Source organism: Pleurodeles waltl, chromosome 5 (assembly GCF_031143425.1).
Source record: "Pleurodeles waltl isolate 20211129_DDA chromosome 5, aPleWal1.hap1.20221129, whole genome shotgun sequence".
Taxonomy (NCBI): Eukaryota; Metazoa; Chordata; class Amphibia; order Caudata; family Salamandridae; genus Pleurodeles; species Pleurodeles waltl.
In genome coordinates, this window is record NC_090444.1 from 1648033281 (window position 1) to 1648060582 (window position 27302).

The 27302-nt window shown below is 44.9% G+C and overlaps 1 protein-coding gene across 1 annotated transcript in view; it reads left to right on the plus strand.

Moving 5' to 3' along the window:
• GEN1 (GEN1 Holliday junction 5' flap endonuclease) overlaps nucleotides 1-27302 on the plus strand; it is a 172255-nt gene that overhangs the window by 76460 nt on the left and 68493 nt on the right. The window contains exons 5-7 of the mRNA XM_069235973.1: nucleotides 13640-13750; nucleotides 14522-14595; nucleotides 15242-15333. Of these exons, the coding sequence (XP_069092074.1) occupies nucleotides 13640-13750; nucleotides 14522-14595; nucleotides 15242-15333 (277 nt within the window). The remainder of the gene's footprint in view (nucleotides 1-13639; nucleotides 13751-14521; nucleotides 14596-15241; nucleotides 15334-27302) is intronic.

Genomic DNA, 27302 nt, shown 5'->3' on the forward strand with positions numbered 1-27302 from the left:
CCGTGGCATGCTTGTGGGCCAAATGAGCTGCATAGTTTAAAACCGCAATCTCTCTAGTAAGGAAATCCGTTCTCCTCTGGCATTTGCTAGCTGTTGAGAGGCTGAGGCGTGTTGCAAAGTTTTCCGCTCATATTTCATCAGGGACTTCTCCACTTTAGTCAAGTCGCTCTCAATAGACCTGTGCAGGTTCCACTGCGTGCCCATACAATGACCTCTGATGAAGACCTTAAATGCTTCCCATTCAAAAAGTCCGTAAGATGCCATACCCATATTGTGTTCAAAATATTCAGAAATCGCCTTGTCTAGCAATGCTCTAAATGCTGCGTCTTCTACGAGCTCCGGGGGATTCACCAAATGGGGATGCTTGAAGGAGATACGTCCCTTCCCAGTTGTAGAAGCTGTGGATTGTGATCTGAGTGAGTGCAGCCCAAATAGTTGGACCCCAGGGGGCTATAAGTTAGTGGTACATATTATCCTGTCAAGGTGGACATGTAGTTGATGTGGGGCAGAGAAGAGCGAGTAAACCTTAGTATTAGAATGATGCTGGGCCCACACATCTAATAAATGCCAGCGCTGGAGCCAGCTACGTAGCGCGTGTGCAGTTGCAACTGTAGGTGCAGTGGGTAGCGGCAGGAAAGAGCGATCTAGATAGGGGTCCAGGACGCAATTAAAGTTGCCCCCTAATAGCCAGGGGAGGTCACTCCAGTGAGAAAGGAGGCTGGATAACGTGTGGAAGAATGAGACTTGATCTGTGTTCGGAGCATATATAGACCCCAACACCAATGCACGCCCAGCGAGGCGTCCGAGCACCAGTACATATAGCCCCAGCGCATCTATAATATGATCTTCAGCCACAAAGGGGGTGCCTGGTTTAATCCCCTCTGCCATAAGAGGAGAAACCTGTCGTATAAAGCTGTCCGCACCAGCTCCGTTGTAATCTAGCCGCCTCAGGTTGCGCAAGGTGGGTCTCCTGTAAAAACGCTACATGAATTAAATGCCTTTTAAGATATGCGTATATGTAATATCTGCATTCTGGCGTGTGTATGCCTCGCACATTCCATGTGAGGAAATTGAAAGGGTTTATGGTGGATCAGTAGGTAGATCTACAGTAGTAGGTCCCAGAACCCCAACCCCAGAGACAGGGAGTTTCATATAACCAGCAGCTAGACCCCCATGGGGCGGTGGGCACGGCAAACGCAGGCGCCATACAAAGAGAAACACAAACAACTTAGGACAAGCAACTGTTCTAGAGGTAACATGAGCGAATACCATTAGAGCAGAGGGACAACTGGTATCTGCCCAAACTAAGCAATACGCCTATTTGGCGTAACAAATGCAAGGGAAAGGACCCCTCTAGTGGGAGATTGGGGTAGGCGAAGTGAGTGATGTGTGGCAAGAACCCGGACGCAACCCTAGACCAGCATAAGCGCGGGGAGCCAACAGTTGCAGAGTGTAACATGTAGAGTGGGGGACATAGGGCAGCACGCCGCCCAAGGGTTAGCGACCCGCCGTCAGAAGCATCAGGGTCGGTGCCAGCAGCGTCTGATCACCCGCGCGGCCGCAAGCAAGACAGCACATGTATACCAGGTTTAGAGTTGAGGTGCATCAGTGTGCGACTACTCAAATAGTTCATTTAGCATTACCACTGACTAACAGTCAATTGCATGACAATTTGGTAGAATCAGAGTTCTATTAGTCAGCTGTCTGAGGTGTCAACGCTGGATGGATGGATGACCCAAGTTAAGAGGACGTCTCGGGGGAAGAGCCCTCTTTCCCATTAGAGTTAGTGAGTTCCGCCTCTCCATCTGAGGCAACTGAAAGGATACTGATGGCTGCTGCAATTTGTAGTGCATATCGGTGCTCTTGTATAATTTGTTCCAGGTCGGGAGTATGTCGCACCTCTCCCAGGGTAGCCACCCACCTTTTACGATGTCTCCGTTTACGTGGTTGTATGTCCTGTGCCACTGGTTTGTCTATGTCGGGGGGTCTCGTTGACTGATCAGATCTGAGGATTCCAGCCAGTCCCAAGCCGCCTCTGGTGTGCCAAAGAAGTGTGTTTTATCATCAGCTACTACGCGCAGCCTGTTCTGGGAAGAGAGAGGAGTATGACAAATTAAGGGCACAGAGTTTGTGCTTTATTGGCAAGAAAGAAGCGTGCTCTCTTTGTACGGCAATGGTGTAGTCCGAGAATATCATAACCGTATTGCTGTTCACTCGGATTGTGGGGAGTGTTCTCACTGCTCGCAGGATGATGTCTCTGTCTGCGTAATGCAAGAGCCGGAGGAGGAAAGGGCATGGCCCAGCACCTGGTGGACGTGCCCTGATAGGAACTCCATGGGCTCGTTCAACTGAAAAGAAGGGAGTCAATGAGCTCTCCAAGACCAGCTCCCGAAGCCAGGTTTCAGCATAGGCGGCCGCATCTGGGCTCTCCACGCCTGATGGTAGGCCTATTACTCTGATGTTGTTCCTTCTGGTACGTCCTTCTGCATCTTCTACACGGTGCTCTAATATCCCTATCCGGTCCAGTACGTTTTGCAACAAAGCCTCTTGCCGGTCCGTCTTGGGTGTTAAGTCCTGAAGTTGGCCTTCTAGTGTGCGGGTTTTATCTGCTAGTGTGCGGTGGTCTCCGTGCAGGAGGGTGAAGTCACTAGCCACCTTATCGATTTTGCCCTCCAACGAGGTCCGAACCTGGTCTAGGGAGGTGCCTAGGCGCTCTACAGCCGCAGGCACAGCATCCGGTTTATTGCCATCCAGAGGTAGGGCCTCCGACCGTGGCGCCTGCAGTCTGGCCCCCATCCCAGAGCGGAGGCGGCACGCTCCTGCCATTGTGTGGTCCAGGGGAACACCGTGCATTAACTCAGTTCACAAGCGTGGATGGCCGTGAGGTACCGTGCACAAGAGGTGTAGGAGGCCCGCTTGCAAGCCCAGTACGGCAGTCAAGGCGCACCAGCACGAGCAGCCACCCCTCTCGCGTTGTCCAGATTCACGAGGGAATTCACCGACTGGCCTCTCCTAGGGGTAAGCTGCAATAGTGCCAGGCAGTCTCTGTGCAGCTGAAAAAAGATTTGGGGGGTGGAGGGCCGGCTGACAGGGCAGTGGCTTTTTCCCCACCTGTCATCCTCTGCGCTCCAGCGCACAGCTCTCGCCTCGGTCGCATTCTCTGTTTCCCATGGCGAGAGCCAAATCAATGTTCGGCAGGCCGCCACGACTCGCAGAGCCCAGGGCCGTCACCCCGCCTAATCCGGGCCTGGTGACACCGCCGTGGGAGCCCGAATGCCATAGGCCCCGCGCGCGCAGTCAACTGAGAGCCGCAATAGTGCTTGACAGTCTTTGTGCAGCTGAACGGGGCATCGGCTCTCACCCAACCTGTTGACCTTTGCGCTTCGGCGCTCAGCTCCGGGCCTGGCGACAGCTCCCGTCCTGGGTGCACTCCCCGCCTCTGCTGTCTCTCCTGCCTCCTCTGGGCTTGGCGGCATTGCTGCGCGGGCCCGACCGCCACAGACCCCGTGCGTGCAGCCTTTTTACGGCAGGCCACACCTTCTGCCTCCCCCACACGGGCCGGCAGCTCCGCGGCGCTCCTGCCGCTCCCCCGGTCCGCCCGATCAGCCCGATCAGCTCCTCCAGCTCCAGGGGGATCCTGTTTTCGAATAGGTGCGTGTGCTGATCGGCTCCCTAAGTCCATATAAATTACGGATAATTAGGGTGCCACCACGGAGCTCACTCAGCATGCACCCACAATCTTGGCCGGCAAGCCACGCCCCCTGGTGATTGGTTTATCCATGATTAGCATATTTGATTTGCTAGTAGGTCCCTAGTATAGTGCACAGTGTTTACCCAGGGCCTGTAAATCAAATTCTACTAGTTGGCCTACAGCACTGATTGTCCCACCCACATGAGTAGCCCTGTAAACATGTCTCAGACCTGCTACTGCAGTGTCTGCAGCTTTAAACTGCCATTTCAACCTGGCAAGTGCATCCATTTGCCAGGCCCATACCTTCCCTTTTACTATACGTAATTCACCCCTCAGGTAGGACCAAGGTAGTACTATGGGCAGGGTGCAGTGTAATTAAAAGGTAGGACATGTACTGATAGTGAAATACTGCCAAGTTCATTTTTCACTATTGCAAAGCCTATCTCTCCCATAGGTTAACATGGGGATTGCCTTGAAATTTCTTTCAAGTATAATTTCCCATTGGAAGCAGATAAATATTTGGAGTTTGGTGTCTCTGAACTCACAATTTAAAAATACATCTTTTGGTGAAGTTGTTTTTTAAATTGTAAGTTTGAAAATCTCACTTAACCATTCTATGGCTCTGCCCATCTGTGGAATACATGTATAGGTCAGGATGGCAGTTGGACTGTCTGTGAATTCACTCTAGAAAGTCACACAAAGGGAGCCGAGATGTGCCCTGCATATCCTGATGGGTCTTCCTGGGCGTAGGTGGTGGGAGGAGCTGACACTTGCACCTGAATAGGGTTGTGACTGTCCTTTTACAAAGCAGTCCCCAGTGAGTGCAAAGACCATGACCGACACTGCAGGCCTGATGCCGCTGCATTACCTCCAAAGTCCCACCACAACGTGAGGCCCGAGTGCTGTGTCCGTGATCTCTGAGCGCACCGCAGCACCTGTGGCCTGGTGGTGTGATTGCAACACTGTGAAGTTGATGCCTTGGGTCTTGACCTGCTGGATTCATCGACCCCTACCAGATCATCAATAACCGACGCTGCATCACCTTCCCTACAACTGTAAGGAACCAGACACCTCACCTCCCCTGCCTCGCAGTAAGGAAACAATGCCACACCTCCCTGGTAGCATTAAGGAACCAACGTCATACAGGCTTCAGCTGTGCCGCACCTCCCCGACTCCGTGCAACATCCTTTTTCTTCATTTTAAAAAGGTACTGTACCTGGGGTCTGTGCAACTCCATGACTGACCTGCACTCCCTCGCGAGTGTCATCAGACTGTTGGGAATTACTCCGTCAAGACTTCGGGAAAGCCCTATTTGGAGCTATTACGTTTCTAAGCTCTTTACTGAGATTTAATATTTAAAAATGTGTATCTTTGCTTGTGCATATTGGACTTGTTTTGGTCTTGCTTTACTCAGATAAATATTGGTTATTATTCTAAACTGGTGTTGAGTACTTTTGTAGTGTTTTCACTGTGTGTGTGTGTGTGTGTGTGTGCATACACACAAATTCTTTATGCATTGCCTCTGAGATAAGCCTGACTGCTCATGTCAAGCTACGAAGGGGGTGAGCAGGGGCTACGAAGGGGGTGAGCAGGGGTAATCGTAGCTGTGTGACTCCCTCACCCTTACTAGAGTAAGGGTCCCTACTTGGACAGGGTACAAACCATTGCAAACTAGAGACCTCATTTCTAACAATTACCTTCTCGTTGGATTCAACGGGAACCTCCCTGACTGCCACTGATGTCAATTATGTTTTCAATCCAAAACATCAGACCCAAAAACTACTGCAATATGAACTAGAGTCCGGAACTAACACCTTGCCTCTTAACTATTACCAAATCAACATTTACACTGATGGTTCAGTGCAACCAGCTGTAGGTACCAAACACCAATACTCCGCGGCTTGTACAGCTGTCAGTGGAGTAATGAGGGGATGGTGAATTTCACCCTCAACAGACCTTCACACAGTCCCTAGGGGACTGCCCTGCTGAACATGCAGAGCTTAAGGTTCTAAGCTTGGCACCGGAACACACAGATTCTGAACTTTCTTCCTTGATTGTGTTTGATTTGTATTACTGTGTACAGTCCTTTGAATAGTTACACTACAGGCACCTTAATAGATTCAGAGATTCAATTAAACAGAAATTCTTGTGGGGTATGGTATCTGATGTAATAGAGAAGCTGCCACGGGCCCATGTAGTCCATACATTGGGTCACCAAGATGTAGGAAGACACATTGTATGAATCTCATTGACTAATGAAGCTGCCAAATCTGCAGTAGATGCAGCTTCTGTTGCTGCGATTACTCATTCTCAGACGAGAATGGATGATGAAACATTGGCTGCTGTGAAAGCTTTGGCTGACAGCAATCCATTACCAAAAGCATATCCTGCAAAATATTCCTACCACCTAAGTGCCCAAAACATTGCATCTTAACAATACCAAGGGTTGGAGATCGTGTAATTTCCCCATCCAAGACCAGAGATTACATCTCATCAAAGCAGCTCATGAGGGTGTTGCTTCTTCCCATGCCGGTGTGGCTACTACTATCTCACTCCTACAGAAACTTTATTGGTGGCCTTTACAAACAGACCAAGCAATATGTCCTTAGTAGTGACATTTGCCAACAAATAAAAGGGTCTACCATTAAACGCCCATGGAAGACACCCCTCTTAATTTCCAACAAACCACTACAGTGTGCCAGTGCGGTCCCTTACAACCAGATGGTGCATACAAATATATATATTAGTTGCTGTTGATTCATGCTCCAGATTTCTGTGAGGTTGGCCACAATGATCGCCTTACAATTGAACTGTAATTAAAGTTTGGCAAGTCTTCATCAGGCCATATGCGGTCGCAGCATTCCACTCGAACCAGGCCCCTGCCTTTGCCTCCAGGGCATTTGTGAACACCAATGCAATTATGGTTGTTAAGGTGCATTACAGTTCTCCATGTCATCCAGAGGGAAATACAACAGTGTTAGCTTCAGGTCGTAGTTGGCTTCATCACCTGTATTGAGTCCAGAGGGCACTAAATAATCTGCCCAGAAGGTCTTTGGTAGGACTTCCCCCTTATGAAGTCATGTTTTGTCATGTATGTATGTCCCTGGCGAAGTGGCAGCAGAAACCCCTTTTGACATAAATGAACGTGTCGCTGTTTTACGGGAAACACAGTTCAGTGATGAAAATTAGTCTGCCTATGCCACCACCTTGGGAATGAGGGAACTGCCGCCATTCACAAGATGGATTCCTAAACTTGGGAATCTGGTTCATGAAAAGATACCTGTGAAGGAGGAGTTTGGCCCATCATACCGAGCACAGGTTCCAGTCCTGGAAATTCACTGTACCAAAACTGTTATTCTACCACTGTTGCCTGGTTCTAAAGAAAACCGCTTTGTTTCAGTTGACAGCCTCAAACTGCACCATGTGGCCGATCCTGCACAGTAGACCACGCGGACTCCAAAATACTTCCCGTACCCCTCTCACTACCATTCAGGATGCACCTCTAGAAGCACTCAACAATGTTGAACTAATTTCCCCGAGCTTGGGGAGGACGGAAAATTATTTTTTGTTGATTCCTGTCACCACTTCATCGACAAGAGATGTCCAGAATTTAGAGCTATACTATTTCAATGCAAGTTGATGGAATTGTTTATTATGAACCACCAATGGATACATTTACCAGTACTGCACCAGCTCTGGTTTTTGCACAGGCTGTTTTTGGGTACTTTGCCAACATTGACTACTTTTCTTCAAACTCTTCTGCATCAGCTACAGCACATGTATCAAGAGCATGTAAGCTTTTCAACTGACTTAAACAAAATTACTTAGTTTGTCTAGTATACTATCTGTGGATCCTATGAACACTGCTTGCCTTTCTGCTTTGGGTTGGTTTTGTCGTTTTATTCTTGCTGATAGATGGTCATCATCCTCCTGAACGCTCTGCTGTTGAACTGGTGGATGAGGTTTTAAAGCATTATTCGTTCTCACATAAGGTCCAAAGGGACTTGTCCCTTGTAAACATTTCAGCTGTTCCAGCTCCTGATGGGCTAGTTTGGGATAAAGTACTGTTTGGTATCTTTGGCCCAACAGAAATTACTCAAATTCCATATGTTTTTAAAGTATCATTGAATGATATTATCACACCAAAGTTGTTTCTGATAACTGGGGTGTAAAACATACTGATGCTAGTATTGGATTTATCATGACATGCACCAAAAGGTGCCCCCTGAAAACCTACTAGTCCTCTAGTGTGCTGGCTGACTGGTCTTGTCCAGCCTGCCACCACAAACACATTTTTGACCTCCTGCAGGTGAGAGCCCACGCTCTCAGGAGGCCAGGAACAACGCCTGCTCCAGCAAGAAGGCTAGTGAAACAGCATATCAAGGCCTTTCTGCCTTTGATATACGACCCCGGCTTCCCCCAGACCTGGGATATGCCACCTCCTGCCCTGAGGCCCAATTGGCACTAGGACATGTGGGAAATTAGTTTTGCAAGGAGACGTGTTGTGCACTACCAGGCCAGTCACATCCCTGAGGTGGGCTGCCTGATGTGACCCATGAAAGAAGGAAACCACCATCTTGATTTTGATGGAATTAGGAACTCTGGGGCAGGGTTATGCCCACTCCCTACAGGAGGTTATCATATAGGGTACATAGTGACACCAAGGGTAAGTAGCCCATTGGCTACTGCCAGTCACTCCCCTTAACACCTCTAAATTAGGAATTTAGGTGGCCCCTTGACACCAGGAAACTAGATCAAGTCAAGACTTCGACCACTGGGATCTGAGGGAGAAAATAGTAGCAAAAGCGCAAGAACTGAAGACCTGCACCAAAGATTGGTGCCCAACGCTGCCAGGCTGCTTGCACTTTGACAATTGCTGGGACCAACTTCACAAAAAGCTGGACAACCTCCTCAAACCCCTGGAGGACTGCCTAGCATCTTAACAACCGGGAACGATCTCCCTTGGAGCAGAAGATCTGCTTCCCTGCATATGCATGCACTGCTTGCAAAGTCTGGTTCTCTGTCCCGTTGGCCATCAGATCCACCTAGGGAACAACAAGACATTTGTTTAGAGTTCAGGAGGACAGCCCCACACTTCACTGAAGTCCCAGTGCTGACACCTCCTGGAGCCTCCCTGCACCTATCCGGGGGTATTGGACCCCTTAGAGCAACCATGGCTTGTTGGTGGTCCACTCCGAACTCCAACAGCACAGAGACATACCTACCGTCAAGGGACATCAGGATCCAGAAGGCCAGCATTGAGAGTGGCCTTGCTGCATGTTTTCTTCTCTCCACCAGGTCACCGATACACAGAGTAAGCTTCTGAACACCGCAACCTGATTCTGAAAAACACCACTGCACCCGAGCCTCACAGCCAGACTCCAAGTAAACTGATGGTGCCAACGGGGTCCAAAGAGCCTCTAGGACTGAGCCTCCCTTAGGGTTTGGGCGAGTGCTCCCAACCCCCATTCCTTACCAGCAGTCTCTTTCTGCAGGAAACTGCGGACCGTGAGAGCCTCCCACGGCATGTCCCTTTCAAACAAAGCACCACTGCACACAAATCCCAGAACCAGCGTACTAATGAACCAACGGTGTCCCTGAGTGCCAGAGACCCTTGAGACCTGAGCCCCCCTGTGGGTTCAACCAACTGGTCCCCCAGTCCCTGCTTGCAGCCTCTTTTCATCCGGACCGTTTCCCATTGACTTGAATGGGGCACATGACGCCGAAACACCTCTACACCCAGACGCTCCAGAGCTGACCAAGGTGATCTGTTGATGCTGGCCTGGACCTCGACCCCTACTTACCTTAAGTTCAGTAAGAAAGTCCTGTAAGGCATTGAAAAGTGACCATATGCAGTGTATATTTTTCTCCCTAGGATTACATTACTGCATTACTGTGCAAATACAGTGCAGTGTTAAAAAATATATAAAAATAAGTGTTATTTTTCTAAATTGGTCTTGAGTTTCTTCTTGTACGTCCCCCCATTTATTGACTCTGTGTGTGTCAAACAAATGGTTAGCACTAACCTCTGAGAGGCCTAAACTGCTTACCAACACTACCACAAAAGAGAGCATGTAGCGTTATTACTTTAAGCCTCTGCCTTCCAATAAGGGTCATCTGTACCAATAAGGGTTGTCTGTACTATCTGCAAAGTGCCCGCTACATTGGTACAGTACATAGATAGCCAGACAGTTCCCCATTTTCTCACCATTTCCCTTCTCCCGCCTCTTTTCCTATGCAGTAGTACACTTAGCTGTACATAGATCTCCGCCACTGTGGTAGAGAGCTCTGTACTGAAATATAGGAGAGGTGAAGGCCTCTGGTGGTAGGTTTGTGTATTGCATTTTGTTCTACGTGGGTGGTACTAGAAAATCCTGCTTGTTGTCAGTCCTACGATATTTAGCAGCTTGTAAGGACATTTTCAATGAAACATTTTGTCTACTTCAGATAGCTGTGAAGTCCATGAGCTGCCCATATCCACACTGGCATGAAATGAGGACCCTTCTCTCTACCATGATTCGAATATTGTTAGGGCATTGTGATGTCTGAACAAACTATCACAGAACTCCACCCTAATAAATGTATGCCCAAACATTTACCAGTGTTAAATGGTGGCCATGTATTGTTCACTCTCCTAATTGTACATCACCTTTCTGGGTCTGGCTTTGTACATTCATACCTGAAATGTATGGACCTATGAAGCAGAATAATGTCTTGAAAGATTTTAGCTCACACTGTTGTACATAGCTTTCTATTGAAATAAATAATCAAATCACTTATGTTATGATTGCAATTCATTATTTAACTTTATCTGATAAGAAAAATATGTATCCAGGAACTTGTCTGTTTCTGAGATTAGGGCTTGGTGACCTATTCCCTTCCCTACAATGTTTCTGGGGAGCATCATTTAGAAATGTGATCCTTGCAAGATATAATTTATCTCTATTCGTGTCCCCACTGGCCTCACTGTGATTTTGTTGGTGTGATCCAAAAACCTATTCTAAAATGTTATCAAAGACAATTATCGTGCGTTCCCTCACTCACATCCACCTGCTTTCAGTTGTCAGGTATTGCACTTACTTTGTCCTGTTGCAATTCAGGAAAGCATCTTTAGGCTCAGTGTTTGACTCTGATCTGGTTTGTGGGTGGTGCTGCTGCCATCAGATTAGCGGTCAATATCGAAACATCAGCAGTGACCCTCCACCCTCCTACTCAAGTTGCACAGGCTTGTCTTTCAGTTTCCATCATGACTTGTGTTGCCATACAGCAAACAGTGGCTGTTGTTGGACAGGTCGAATTCTGGCAGTAATGTGGGATCCAGAGTACCAGCCCCGTCTGACTGTTTCTGCGACAAGTATCTGCACACATTACTTATGGGTACATTCGTTTTGAAATAGCTCGCTGGCACTCCTGGATCTTACAATCAGATCAGCACATTTATTCAAATGTATGCCCACCTCCAACCTTGACTGCTCAACTGCAGCATGGACATTAGAATATAGTAAACATGTATAAAATAACGAACTGGTCTGTTTAACTGCATTACAGAGATGGGAAAATAATGCAAAAATGTAAAATGCTTAGATATAGGCAATAATGAAATATCAGTTCCACATTAGGCACCAGGGTTCGGATGACTGAAAGCACCCTCCGGGCTCAAGGTACATGTGCATCTGCTTTATGGGCGCCGGGTCACTTTGCTATTACCGAAGGGCACACAAACGCTTTTGATGCTTCTGTGACACAGATCACGCTAGCACAAGCTTAAGGGGGGTGCCCCCTCATTTGCATGGGGGCGTGGCTCCACGCAAATGATTGAACCCTGAGGTATTTTACAGGTGCAGAGGCAAAAAGCCTTCTGGGAGTGCGCTAACTGGGCATTACATTACAGTTCCCTTCCTTATTGTGTGTGGTGCGTTGTGTGTAAAGTACACCTGTCTGTGACTAGGTGGCTTTTAACAGAATTATAGGTGGTTATCAAGCTCTTTATGAAGGTCTGAGCATAATGGTAGTCCTTTTACCCTTTGTTCCAACCATGAAACAAAAGTTGCCCACTGGTGAGGGTTTGGGGGGTCGGGAAGAGAATTATCTTCAAACCTTTTCTGTTAAAGCAGTTTGTGACCACTACACTGAACCCTGGCCCCTGTAATCCTTTACTGCTTGTGTTAACAATCCCCTAGAATCCAGAGACAATTGCCTTGGGCTGAAATGTTAGGTCATGCCAAAACCCTTAATTGGTTCTTACCTGCCAGACCTCAACCTGGATGCCTGGAAAAGTGCTGAAAGATGATGATAGACATGAAGTACACTTTCTTCTGATCATTGATTGATTGAAATAAGTCAGTTGGGTCCGAGGCCAGCATTGGCCTCTGGTTTTCCTATTAACCACACTTGACAGTTGCTAGGAACTAGCCTTAGCCACTCTGAACTTTTTTTGACCTTCGTCGATCTCCATTTCCAGGTTTCAGTGGCCTGGTTTGAAGTGTATAATGTTTGGACACTGCTTTTACAAAATACTCAGAAGTGTGGTGTGACGGGCTGGAACCTGCTCTCCCGCACTCGGCTCTCGCTTTTGCTGACGCTGCCCCTGGTGGTCTGAAGCTCCCTGCCCGTGATTGGTGGAAGGATCAGCAGTGGCGGGGCGCTGGATGTTCAAAATCACCACAGCATACTCCTACGCCGTTCAGAGCTGTGGAGGAGCAAACAGGAGACAAGGGAATAGCTGGGAACCCTTTCGTGAAGGAGGAGACGCCCAGCAACAGAGAGGTGAACGCGGAAGCCCAGGAGCGGAACCCGCCAGAGAGTCGAAGACAACGGTCCCATCCAAGCGCCGAAGACGGAAGACGAGCGTCAGGAGACCCTGTTCCAGGCAACCGGGAGGACGAGTGGCAGCATCCCGCCATGCTTCAGGAGAAGCGTGGCCATTCAGGTGTGTGGGACTACGTCCCTGACCAAGAGTGAGAGTGAGAGACAGAGAGCGGAGGAGGGCGGGGGTCGGAAAGCATGGAAAGGCGGGAGGGGGAAGGACAAAACAAGGAAACATAACAAACACGAGCACTGGGGAGGGGAGGGTGTTGGAAAAGAGAAACGGACAAGTACAAGAGGAGAATACAAAAGAGGGGGGGGGACTAAAATACTCACCACTAGTCACCATAGAGCACAGTCACCAATAGTAGATCAGCCAAGTCACGCACAGGTCCGGTTGAGCACTAAAGGAATGTACAAGACAGAAAGGACAGGAGTTGAAGCACTGAGAGACAGAAGGGTTAAACACATACTAATCTAAAACGATCTGAATACAATAACCTTAAGCAGACCAGTGAGTCAGGGAAGATAAAGAGAGAACACGGAGACTAAATAGATATCAGTAGCAAGTACACTTACTGCTATATTCTCTTCTCTCCACATGCACTTCCCGGGGGACGACCTGTGAACCAGGGAGACAGAAGAGTCCTACTACATCTTCTATCCTCAATAAAAGACATTTTCCAGACTACCGCAGTCTAGCGTGCTTTATCCACGCCCTCAGGCTTACATGTGGTCTGCAGCTCATAACAGCTACATCCTGCAGTTAGCATGAAGATGCTAAAACAAGTCAACAAGTGAAGAATGTTCATCAGAAGCCTTTTGGTTGAACCTGTGGCCTTTTTCGAGATTAGGAAAATAATAGTGAACTGACTATAAATTGTATCCACTTTTACTTATCCCCAGGACTCTACTCTTGTATCACAATCTCGTTTGGACAGTACAGGTGTGCTTTTGGTTCTAGTTCCGTGCAGTAGGAGCTCATGCTGCAGTGGGAGGTAGTCTGGCTTTCATGTTTTTTTCTAGACGTTTTGAAATATTTCCCTGGTCCTCTCTGCCACTATAATTAATATTGTACATTTCTAGATGGAATGGCAGGTAAAGTGCTAATTACTAAATAATTAAAATGCTCTTTTCTTTCAGGACCCACATGTAGATTGCTATACAACGGCATTGATTAAAGAAAGATTAGGCCTGGATCGAGATGCTCTAGTTGGAATTGCAATTCTTCTTGGCTGTGATTATCTTCCAAAGGTATGTCATTTTTTGTTTTTATATTTGTTTGCGTAGTGCGTTCTGTTTATAGTAATGGTTTAAAATGGCACTTGATGGATCTGTGTGCTTACGTCCATGTTGAAAAGTGCCTCTTGTGTATGTGCATGTACTGCACTAGGCTACCTGTAAATTAATTGACTAGTGCATCCGAGTGAGGAAGAAACAGAAGTGGATGCAAAGCAAATGGTTCCCCAATGGCGATTATCGAGGACCAAGGTGTTAAAGGAGTAATGCATGAGTTTAAGTTATTAGATACTGTCTCCCCAGGGCCTTGCACTCTGCCAATCTAAATTTGCTATGTATTCCTAAAGTGGACAAAAGTATAGCAGGAGATAAGTCTTACTCCTTTCTTGCCCCTCGGCTCTGGACAGCTCTACCTGACTATCTTTGGTCTGTCCCCATAGAAAGCATTTTTAAGGCACACTTAGACTTTTCTCTTCCATGAGATGTGACTAGTTCAGTCTTGCTTTCTATCTTAGCCCACTCGACGCGACGCTTTGTTTGAAGCAGCTGCTGAGCTCTATAAATTTTATTTCAATCATCCATCATTCATGAGCTCCTGTCTTCATATAGCTGCTGTGGCAGGGGACTTTCTCCATCCTTATAAAGGGCAACAATATCCTTATTTGCATATGTGAAAGTAACTGATGCACCAAGAGTGGCAGTGGCTAGTAATCTTTCCTGTTTGCCACTTCAGTAGTTACTTAAGTGATGAGGCTTCTGATATGCAAACTTTCTTTTTTTCCGAAGGGCATTCCAGGAGTTGGGAAAGATCATGTTTTAAAGCTAATTAAGATGCTGAACGGGCAGAGTATATTACAAAGGTAAATGTGTAAGTCAGCTTTACGTTTTTGATTTGATCAATGTGATCATATGAAACAAACAGCTCAGGTTTCTTTAATGTACAAGTGGCAGGTTTTTCATTTAGAATTAGATGCATATGCTAACTCACACCCCCTACACTGATGTGCTGTATGGTATTCAACCTCTTGCAGTTTGCTTTTCTAAAGATTTCTGCATCTTTTGCTTCATTGTGCTCGCTTGCATGTCCTGTCTCATGTTCTTGAGATTTTCTTTGCCTGGGCGTAAGCACGTCACTTCTTGCGCTCTTACTCTCACAGTTGCATTTAAGCTGCTCTTGAATCTCCCTTTACCAGTTACACTAACTAGAAGTTAAACAATAGATCTTACACTTCTTTTGCCTTACCAAGCAAGTCATTACTTGGGTTATAATTTATTGCAAAATATAATTAGTTAGCTTTTTAAATTAGATTTATGACTAAGGTAAAACCCACTGCTAATGAAGATTCAAAAGTGCAGCAACATGAACATATTAAAAATTAAATACTGATTACATAACCCACGTCTTCTGTAAATAATTTCCATCAGGCCAAAATTGAAGGAATAATGCGGAGTACCCGATGCAATAAGTATTGCTTGTCTTGATATATATGAATGATGTTTTTTTAGGTTTGATCATTGGGCTGAACAGTTTCAAAATGGCAGAAATTCGGCTAAGGCTTTGAAGAAAGTCACACATTGTTCCACATGCTGTCATCCAGGTATGTGCCTTTATCATCATTGGGGCCAACATGCAACACCTTGTAATTTTGTTCTAGTTATCTGATTAAGTATCTTACCTTTCTAGAATTCCTGGACATCGCTATATTGAAAGCTGTTTTTCATGAGTGGATGACTGCATAAGACCCCACCCATAATGCTTTGCTTCTAGGCATTTTAAATAAATTTTAGCGTTAATGCAGGCTAGGAAATATGTGCTACCTGTAAGTCAGAGATGTGCACCTTGTTAATATACCTAAAATACAGAGCCTAGCCTTCTGCCCGTATGCGGAACCGGGGTATACACTATAGAAAAACAAAATGTTTCAGTCTGACTCATTTAGTGTGTAGTCAATATGACTCTGCCTCTTTTTACCAATCATCAATCAGCGTTTATTTTTCAACAATAAGTATCGTTTAACAATTACAATAAATCTAAAAGGTGCAGACGGCACAGTGCTCAAGTGTGTGATATTATGCAATATATATACAGTGATGCATATACATAAGCAGGATGTCTGTAAATTCCAAAACAGCCCGTTCATTTGTCACAGATACCTGTTTCCAATTTCATTATGCACCAGACAATCCCAAGTACAACTGTCCACATTTCAACCCTATTGAAATCTTGCAAGGGTGTCATCAGGACAAAAAAATCATATCAATAATGTCATCAGGTGATCCATTTTTTTAATCTGTGTAATGCGGATATACTGGGGATACTATCATTACACATATCTTCCCTTACTATGTAATCATGTATTTATATATGTATTACTTTAGTCCTACTGTACAAGAGAAAAACTAAACTTTACTGTCTCACCATCAACCCTATGCCTCTATCAATCTATCCTATAGCTCCACCCTCTGACTCATTCTAAGCCCATTCAATTACTGTGATCTCCAAAATAACCCTTCCTAGAATCTTCTCGCCTCTACACCCCCCCAAACTCCCACCCCCGCTCACCCCAAACCTCAGTTTACTACTATGATCCCCCCAATCCCTTTCTACAGACTCTTCCCTCCTCCATCTTTCCTTTATTCATCCCAAAGCTCCTCTTGCTACTATGATCTCCCAATTAACACGTCTGGATTCTTCCTCCTCTATACCTCCATTATTCTGTTCATTCCAACTAACAGACTAACTTCTCCCACTCAAATTAAATCATACCTCCCTATACTAATTCACCACTAATCCTTTTCGGATCCGGAGTAGCATGCTACTCGCCGAAAAGTGCTTTGATGCCTCGTTAGGGGTATTAAACACAATATAAATACAATTACAATTCTCCCAACCAGTTTCTGAACGTACTCCGGAATTTTGACAAACGTATCGCCATTGGGGTGCATCATTTCAGACATAGGTCACATACACCTTACCTGAATTTAGAAAGCTGTTTTTGTGTCCACTAGATCCTATAGACAGTGTAAAAGTAGTTCTTCCCAAGTGTGGCCAAATTGGATATCGAATACAACACGTTAATTGATATTAGCCAGTTATGCTCATTCTCCAGTTTGGCAAGTTCCCACCCCACACTTGTTCAAAAGGCTTCTTTGTGTCCCCTGTTGCCTTAGAGAGCGTACTATATATATTCTATTCTCTAACTGTCATGCCATGATATTTAATCTTGAGTTCCATGTGTGCATGTGCAATATTAAATTGATACAACAGGGAGATGCAGGAAGAAATCAGGATTTATTTAAAACAATACAAACCACCTCCAGCCACTATAGAGACAATTTAAGGGTATGGTTTTACCATCGTTTAGTATACTTCCCAAGATATTTAACCTAGAGATACTTAAAGGTAAACTTAGAACATCAAGTAAACATTTGTGATCCCCTTTTGAGCCCCAGACAGTTTGCATTCTTTTCTTAATAGTCTGTCACGGTTTTTTTTTTCCTTGTTAGGATCTTCCCTCTGGACAACCGAAGAAAAAACTACAACATTTCTTTTAGATATATGCTGATGTTTTAGTCATAACCCAGAGGAATGGCATCAAACACAAAGTTATGTTTGGGAAGGATTTTTTTTATAATTCTTTTTATTGAACAAAGAGGGTACACAATTATAACAATACAATTTGTTGCATACATCACATTTCCACGACTCAATAGCATGGATAGTAGACATATCCACCTGTCAACCAGTTACAGTGGCTCTTTTACTGCCAAACATTATACATGTAAAACCCAGGAAAGTCTGTCCTTTTCCCCTCCTCCCCCCCTCCAGTGCATCTATTATGTGTCCAACAGCTGTAGGCCATCCACACCCCCCACACCTTCTCCCACTTCGTTTGGCAGCCCCTCCCCTTATAAATCACACACTCCGCTCTCTGGCACCAATCTAAATCCCTTTACCATTCTATCACACCAGGAACCTCCCTCTTACCCTAGGCTCTCACTATATTACGCTTTACGAGTCCCAGGGCCAGTTTCAACCAAATTCTCTGATGTCTTGGCCATGGAACGTCCCTCTGAACCCCTAGCAATAATACCTTAGCTTCCATAGGGATCTCCAACACAGCGACCTGGGACATCACCTGAATTAGTTCAGACTAGTACTCCTGTATTAGGGGGCATCCCCATGCTTAAGAGCAGCCCCTCAGACACAGTGACGATTCCAATCTCCCTATTTTATGTAAAAGGGTGCGAGCATAGTATGATCTATGGAGTATTCAAAGTTGCATCAGTCAAAAGCACTCTCTTATTGTAATCTCCCAGGGCTGCCGTATCGCCTCCTCCCACTCCTCATCTTCTAGAGCACCCAGGTCTGTGGACCATGCCTCCTTCAGACCCCCAAACAGGTCAGGCGCACTGTTGAGCAATCTATTGTAATTCACTGAAATCCCTTTGGCAGGAATGGGCTCTGTGAGTATCCTGTCTTCCAACTTGGAAAATTCAGGCAATAGCTCACCCTCTGTAATATGTCTCCTGAGCGCGCTGCATATCCGGAGATATCTAAAATATTCAGTCTCTCAGGCCAAAGTCTCGACGGAGCTCCTTGAAGCTGATAATGGCAGGTCCCCTTGATACGTCTCCCAGGTGTTTGATACCTATCAGTTCCCACTCTTTGAACCCCTGCAGGGCCCTAATCTCTTAGTTCAGTTAACCTCCCCCACCAGACGAGAACTGCGTTTGCCTCTTCTATACCTGGACCACTGTCAATATGTGCTGAGGATGGAATCTCTCCGGTACCCGGCATCACCCAGTATGGCCTCTGGGCTGTCCCTGCCCATTGTACTCCTGTCCAGCCGATAGGCTGGATCCTGTTGATCTGCAAAGATCCAGCCATTAATTATCAAAAGGTGTGCAGCTCAGTAGTACTTTCTAATGTCTGAGATCGCCAAGCCCCCATCATAGACTTTGGGCCATATGTACCAACACATTTTCCCATAGACACAGAATGGGTAAAACCCTTTGATACATCTGGCCCTTTGTTTTGTAACTTGGCCAGGGCAAACCTGGGCACCCCCTTTCCAAAACGAGCAGCGGACCTCTTTGTCAATGCTCCGAAAGACCTCCATAGGGTTCCTGTAGGGCGTATTCTGTAGAATATACAGAAGCCAGGGCAGGCTGATCATTTTATACAGGGCCGCTCTCCCCATTAAGGTCTAAGGGAGCCCCCGCCAGTGAGCGACATCACCACAAAGTCTCTCCACTTGGGGGGATATATTTTTGCGTTGGCATTCCCCAGGATCCCGCGTGATGTAAATTCCCAAATACTTAAAGCCCTGCTTTTCAAAACTGATTCACACAATCACGTAGCAATCTGGACCTCCCACCTGAAAGAGGATAAACAACAGATTTGGACCAGTTGATACTGAATCCAGAATGATCTAAAAAAATTCCAAAGATCTGCATGAGCCTGCCAATAGTCAGAAAGGGCTGTGTCCGATATATATAAGAACATCATGCTCCTCCCAACCATCTTGGGGCCCTAATCCCCAGCACCAGTGAGTCACAATGGACCCAAGCCGCGAGTGTCTCCAGTGCCAGGGCAAAGAGCATGGGGTCAGGGGGAACCTTGACAGTGCCCCTCCACAGCCTAAAGCTTCGAAATACCACTCTATTCACTCATACCCTGGCCATGGGAGAGTTGTACAGGAGCTTCACCCAGGAAGTGGGGCCCAAACCGCTCCAGAGTGGCAAATAAGTAGTTCCACTCAAGGGAATCGAAGGCCATCCTAGCATCTAGTGCCATTATGACCGCCTGCTTTGCTGGTGAATCCGCCGTCATATGGAGCACACCATACAGTCAATGAAGATTAAGCCTTGTGCTTCTATTGTGCATAAAGCCTGACTGATTGGGATGGATAAGTGAGATAACCATCCCCTGGAGTCTGGACGCTAGAGCCCTGGCCAATACTTTGACCTCCATATTCAATAAAGAGATCGGTCTGCAGGAGCTTCATTCTGTCGGTGGCCTGCCCTCCTTATGCAGCACTACTACTGTTGTGGTCCCCTGATTTCCGGCAGGCTCCCTAGTTCATAGGATTCCCTCAACATGGACAACATCGGCTTTACTATAACACTGGCCAACCCCTTGTACATTTCAATCAGCAGTCCGTTAGGGCCCGGAGCTTTACCCGATTGTAAGCCTCGTAGGGCCGCCAACAATTCCTCGTCTGGAAGGTCTGCCTCAAGAGTGTCCCTTTCTTCATCAGTGAACTGCCGTAAGGAAATGTCCCTTAGAAGTCTGCACAGTCTTCCCTCGTCATTCTCGTTTTAGGGGTATAAAGGCCCTCATAATGTTGCAAACGTTTTGGCAATCGCAGCACTCGTCTGTTTGGGAAGAATTGACATTATTTAACCAATTAACTCTGCCAAAAATTATCAAGGTTGAGGAGATAGTGCTAGTTCGTCAATAATCATCCATTTGCCTTGTAAGGTCTTTCAGGTGATTGATCAGGACTTTCTAAGGTCTTACACACTGCTTACACCTAGACATCTTATTTCATGTTGCGTTTGAGGTGACTCAGTTTACATTCCATCTCACTCTTGGTATTATGAAAGTATCCAGCTGGACTCCCAAGGTCACTCAATAACTTCTCTGCCCAGGACAGTATCTTTTCTGGGTCAGAAGTGTACACTTTCAGCTTGTTTGTGTACAGTACTACCTTATTACTGTAGCCATCGGACTATGTAAGAATTACATCCTCATCCATTCTGAAATGTTATGCTGAAAGGCTCAGTGAATAGATCAGAGAGGATATGTGACAGAACACCGCTTTGGCTAGCTTCCATATGTCCGTTACAGGTGCAAGGCTCCTACTATCTTAAACTGTGGCTTTGGGAGATCTCTACAACAACTTTGCAACTGCAATAAAAATATCTGCGAAATTAGTATTTTGCATTTCTCCCACATAAACAATCAGCTGATCTGGTTGAAAGCCTTGAAGGCATCAGTGGTGTCAATTGCAGAGTTAGAGTGAGAGAGAGAGAGAGGCAAACACCTTTGAGTACTTGATTGGTGGATTCTGGGAAGGACTTGTGTAGGGGGTGGGGAGCGTCTGTTCCTACATGGCTGTTTTTGTTAATGCACTTCTGACAGTCCACTGGTTTTCAGTGTTCCACAGAACATGAGGTAACCCTAAAGACTAATTTTCAGTGGCTCAGCACGTTTTGATTTTCCAGCATGGAGGATCGTGCACAAACAAATCATCCTTTAATTTTGAGTGCGCATATGATCTCTGCAGTCCAGCTGGGCCTGCCATTCCTTTCTTCCTGCTTAGTTGCTCAATTTCGTAAAATGTAGTTATGGATCAGCAGGTGGTTCCTGGCAAAAATGTGACCTAGCAAGAATATCTGGCTAAGGGTGCTGTTGGTCCCTTGCTAAAGAAAATGAACATCGTATCTTCTTGACAAGATTTCAAGATTAGAACATAGAGTTCATTTTTGTAGGCTCCCTGGCACTAACAACGCAGTCAGTGTGCCAAACCAAGACAGAAAACCAGTTAGAGTGCAAACACATTTACGAATGGCCAACTTTTGTGTGGTGTGACCCCAGGTTTTTACCTTGACTGTTTTTTGCTGCTGTAGACTTTACCCCCGCTAATCAATAGTAAAGTGCCTGTGCTTCTACTTTCAACCCGATGAAATTGCTATATTACTAGTTGGTTTATTCAACTTACACAAGTCCTAGTATATTGCATATTGTACAAAATATACCCAGGAACTTTACGTTTAATGCACCACCTATTGTGCCATCCTCTACAGTGACAATCTCAAACACTGCTTAATGCCTAGCAATGTAGCCTGACTGTAGCATGGTAAAAACTGAAATCCGACCTATCAAAATAAATTGTTTTGACAGTTCAAAACCTCCCTTTTAAATATTAATAAGTCACCCTTCTGTCGTCTTTATCGTTCACAAGACCAAGTTTATAGTACTTAAAAGTACAATTTGTAGAAAGTTAATGTTAACATGTCCTTACAGTGACTTGCACCCAAAAGCAATTTTTCTCTGTGACAGGCCTAGCTGTCCAATATAGAAAACCAGAGTACCGATTAAAATCCTAATACTGTATTTCAGGAATGGGGCTAGCTAGAAAAATATTTAAACAACTACTTTTAGTAGGTATTAAAAATCCAATTCAGTGGTTAAGTCGGATTTGTAATAAATATTAAGGAAAGGAAAGTACATTTTAGAAAGTTATCTTTTCTTTGCCTGAGTTTTCCGGAGGCTAATTTTGCATTTACTCTTCCACTTATGACAGCCAATAACTAGCATTTAAATTGGTGTGAAAAAAGGGCAAAGTGCCTGTCCGAAGCAGACAGTAGACCGACCTGAATGGTGGCAGAGATGACTCCTGTTAACCTGACAGAATATTCCGGGTGGGATTGTGAGGATCCTTTTTCAATTTACAGTGTCAGGTTCAGCTTGAATGTCAAATCCTGCTTTTCAGGTCTGCTGGGTCTACATATAACACGTTGGGGAACACTTGAAAGGAAGGGAAACAGGATGCCAAAACAATTCTTGTGTATCCACCTTAGGGCTCCTCAGAGTCCTACTTTTTTTTTTTTTTTTTTACTACACTTCTGTCTCTGAGTTTGATGGATAAGGCTGGGAGCACTTTTGAAAGGAAATGAAAAAGTATGCTAGAACAATTAGTGTATATCCACTACATGGTTGCTAAAAAAAAAAATGTTCTACCAGACTTCTGTGTCTGGATTTTTTGTTGGTACGATGACTGCTTCAATCTGGATTTTTAGTGTTCAATGTGGGAGGACACTCAGCTTATCTTGTACACTCTCCACATACACCCCCAGCACTCAGAGCCAAAGTGTACTTTGGCCAGTAAAATTTGCCATCTTGAAAATGCCCATATTGTGTAGGGTTATCCCAGGTACTTTTATCCCAGTGGTTAGGGCGCGCCCAGGAGCTATTTCCCCCTGCCCAAGTAGCCCCCCATCCCCAATAGCTCAAGCTAGGAATAAATATGGCATCTCCAGGAACCATCTCGGAGCACTCATGGACCAGAGGAAGAACATTAGAAGACTGAACCTGTGTCTGTTACCTGGGAGGAGCACTAAAGGACTGGGCCTGCTCTTTTCTGTACCCTGGACAAAGTAGTGGACTCCAAGGGTCATAAGACTGACCTCTTCAAGCTACAGGAATACAACAAACTCCAAAAGGCCTTTCCTTTAACTTCCCAGCTGGTCAGGAGCAACTGGATCTGGACTGGACCCTGCCTGCCACCCCTTGAGTCTCTGAGTGCCTTCCCTGAGGGGCTTTAGAAGTGTACGCCTGTGGGGATTGGGACTTGTAGGGCTAAAGCCAGAAAGTAAATCTTTGAGCAGGACGAACCTGGCTTGTGTGTCCAACACACTTCCAATCACTGTCAGTGTCAAAGTGCACCTAGGTCCAGGTCTACAGTGACCATAGACAATTATTGGAACTTTATGCTTCTTCTTGTTATTCTTACTAAAAATTGTTAAAAATCATAGTTCTGGTTTCCCCTTATTGGATTTTTTTTCATTTTCTTTATTTGCATTCTATTTTCCTAATTCGATATTAGGACTTTAATTTTTTGCATTTTGACTTTATTACCATTTTGGTATTGCATGTATAGTTTATACATTACCCTGTGTTAAGGCTGTTTTCTCTGTGCTATAGCTACCAGGGAGTCACCCTCAGGCTAATTTAGTGACTTTGAAGATTCACCCTGATGATGGTTGTGATTATTCCTTGAGGTGGCAGTCACCCACCTCTAAAAAATAATCCAGTTTCGCATACCACCCCACAACTCACTGAAGAATACTTGAGTGATATGTGTTTCAGGTAACAATCAATCACATGAGACATTAGAGGACTACCTGGTGGAACCCCCAAACCCTATTTCATTCAGGAAGAACACACTCAAAAACACTAGGAAAAAATTGATACATATTGAAGCTTTATTTTTAAAATCCAAACCCTATCCTGGTTCACACAATAGGAAATGTAACCACCATAAAGGCAAATTGAATGGTATCTGCAATGTATACTAAAAAGACGTAAATAAAAGGAAAAATTCTATCTCATTTGCTTTATACTTTTATTGCAATCCTACCCTCATTCTGCTACTTTTAGCCACTAAGCTAATTCTAGCACAACAGAAAATAGAAAGCCTAATTTGAGTTTCAGAGATAGTTCACACCTGCATACTTGTCTGAACAATAAGGTTTGTGTTCAGAATAATAACAACACCTGCTATTCTCCTCATACGAGACTAGCTGTGCTTAGAAGCTCAGCAAGCGAAAGATGAGTGCCTCCCTTTCCATTGGTCTTCAATTTGAATTGGTGATGCGATTCTGTACGGACTGTCTTGGTGTTGCCTGGGGAGAAGGTTCCTTTCTAGCCCACACCTCTTGTGGTCAGCTGTTATAACCTCACTACAACACTGTTGAAACTCAGGATAAACAATTACCAGAGAGTGGCCTGATGCCCTTCTACTTATTTTCATTCAGCAAAACTGTGTTCTTTTGAGTAATAACAATAAAAGGGACCATTAGTTATCAACCTTTTAGAAACATCAGAAATCAATACGATTTGACTTAGAACAGAACAGTCAGCTTTTAGGTAAAATGCTATGAATATATTCAAACAAATTTGAATATCACATTACAAAGAAAAATAGCAAACGAAATAAATGTGCATTCTATAATAATCACACATATTCCTTTTTGATTGTTTAGCACATGTAACTTAAGAGGGAGAATACATAGAAGAGAAAAGTGATCATAATCTTGACAGTCTTCTGTAGTTTAGTTTCCTTTGTTTCATAACTGCAATGGTCAGTTGTTTAAATACACTCTTGAATATCCAAAGTATCTGCTGCAGGAGTTATTCAGAACTTCGGCAATCGGCTTTGCCCCAAATCTCAGTGGTTGATGCTGGACCTCAAAGGTCGTCTTCGCTGGTATAATACAATATGACAACTTCTTCCAATTTCCAGCTTGAATTGATTTTAATCTCCTATTGCCTATAAGTGTGTTGAATCTGTGGCGTCACTGACATTGAATTGACATCATAGAATACTGCATTTCTGTGGCCAATTTACTCCATCAGACGAGCAGGTGAGATTCACTGTCTATCAACTGAAGGGCCTTCATTTTTTGTTTTTTTAACGGAGATCATGTTGTCTGAAGGACTATTCCTTCTATGTCGGCAAAAGCTTTCACAGTGTTTCATGTTGAGAAGACGGTAATGATCATTAAACATATAGTTCCCTTTTCCTGGATGTTCACATTATCCGTGATCAAGAACAGACCTTTAAAAAAATGAGGTTGAATCTTCATCATGTTCAAAAAGAGAGCAGGTCACAAAGCAATGATCACTTGCTCTGCTATGTCATTGATATTTGAATGTATTATTAGTGCTCTCTCCTGTGATGCGCATGCATACCTATGCTTTAAGCGGTCAGGCAACTTTTGTAAGCAATTCTTTGTGTGTGTTTGCTCAAGGCCTGATGGCCCATGTGATCGGAGTGTAAGGGAACAAGCTGCTCTTTTTTGTTTGATTATTGTGACCTGGCAAAGAAAGGTGGAACGGGTGGAAGTTTGCCCTAGGTGAGTAAGATAGGTGAGGGTGTTGTTGCAGATGAGACATAGCATTCCTCCAAGCTTAAAAAAAAGTACACGTTTTACACTGGGAACAGCTGAGATCAGCTCTTTAAATTTTCCAGTTTGAGGAGTCATAAGACTGGAAGAGATTCTATGGTTGAGATGTATAAAAGGTGCTACAATGAAAGCTACCTGAGGGACAGGGAGGTAATATCCGGTCCAAGTGTACACCTTCCCAAAATTATAACATAAATATCAGAGTACACTGTTCCGATAAGTTGAACACATCTCAACCAAGTAGGTGGGGTGTCACCAGGGCACCAGACACATTAGTGTGTCAGAAGCAAGTGTCCTCACTCACCATTTGGCGACATGCTTCGTCATCAGGGATTGCTCCTCGTCAGGCCGGCGCTGCAATGCCGGATGGGCCCCACATAACAGATATTTGCTGGAGATCTTTTGTTCATGGTTGCAAAGGTAAATAAAGTGAGTAGAGGACTGGACAAGTGCGGTTAAACTTGACTATAGGTACCCGACTAATACATTTTAATGTAAGTGAAGTTAATTGGGACCTATGTCAAGGTTAAGAACAGAGGGGGAAATTGTCAGGTGTAATGCCCTATCTTCCTCAACAAAATGTGAAAGAAAGGGGCTCCCTCAATTCAAAATGTAGGGAAGGGGAAACCCAGTTCTGTGCGATTCATCAGGACTTACAGTGCCTAGTCCTCACTAAGAAGGTGTGAGTGCTCCTCACTAATGTGCCCTATGGATACTTATCTAATGATTGTTGGGAAACTATGCTGCTGCTGGTGGTGACCTGTAGGGTAAAACACAAACAAAGTAATGTGGACATATCATGTTCATTGATCAAAAAGAATACAGTGTCCACATGCACACCTATTGGTAAGTATCATGGACGGTGAAACCCAACTCATATAATCGAAACACAGGTAAATGGTGTAGTGACAGGGGAAGCAGAATCAGTGCACATCGTATGTTAAAGCAAAGAGCCATCTCTTACCCTCCTAGTTCCACATGGATGCTACTACTCCCATGCAACAAAGTTCTAGGATACATGAAAAGTATTAAGTAACATACTGCATCGGTTAGCAATGTTGTGAAGCAGTCGAGGTCATCATACTACTGACCCTTCATAAATAAGGTGTATGTGGGCAGCGACAGTTCCCGCCTGTGTGTACATATTATCCAAGCTGCCGAGAGATACACAAAATAAAGGCCATGATGCTGGACGCTGCCCCAGCATGTTTAATGGAAAGAATGTCAGCTCCCATTCGCTTATCGGTCATCGGGTCATCTTGTAAAACTTAAAGGTGCAGAGGCTCTAATGTTGGTCATTCCCTTAGTATAATACTTATAGAACAGATCAAGAACGGACCATAAAAAAAAATACGGCCGAATCGTCATCACGTTCAAAAAGATAGGTCACAAAGCAATGATCACTTGCTCTGCTATGTCATTGATATTTGAATGTATTATTAGTGCTCTCTCCTGTGATGCGCATGCATACCTGTGCTTTAAGGGGTCAGGCAGCTTTTGTAAGCAATTTTCAGTGGGTCTTTGCTCAAGGCCTGATGGCCCATGCTATCTTAATGTAAGGGCGCAAGCTGCTCTTTTGTGTTTGATTGTTGTGACCTGACAAAGAAAGGTGGAACAGGTGGGAGTTTGCCCTAGGTGAGTAAGAAACTTGAGGGTGTTGTTGCAGGTGAGACATAGCATTCCTCCATACTTAAAAAAAAAAAAAAAAAACACGTTTTACACTGGGAACAGCTGAGATCAGCTCTTTACATTTTCCAGGTTGAGGAGTCATAAGACTGGAAGAGGTTCTATGGTTGAGATGTATAAAAGAAGCTTCATGCAGTGAATCCTTAAATTGCCCACTTAAATGGGTTTTCTATATTTTGCA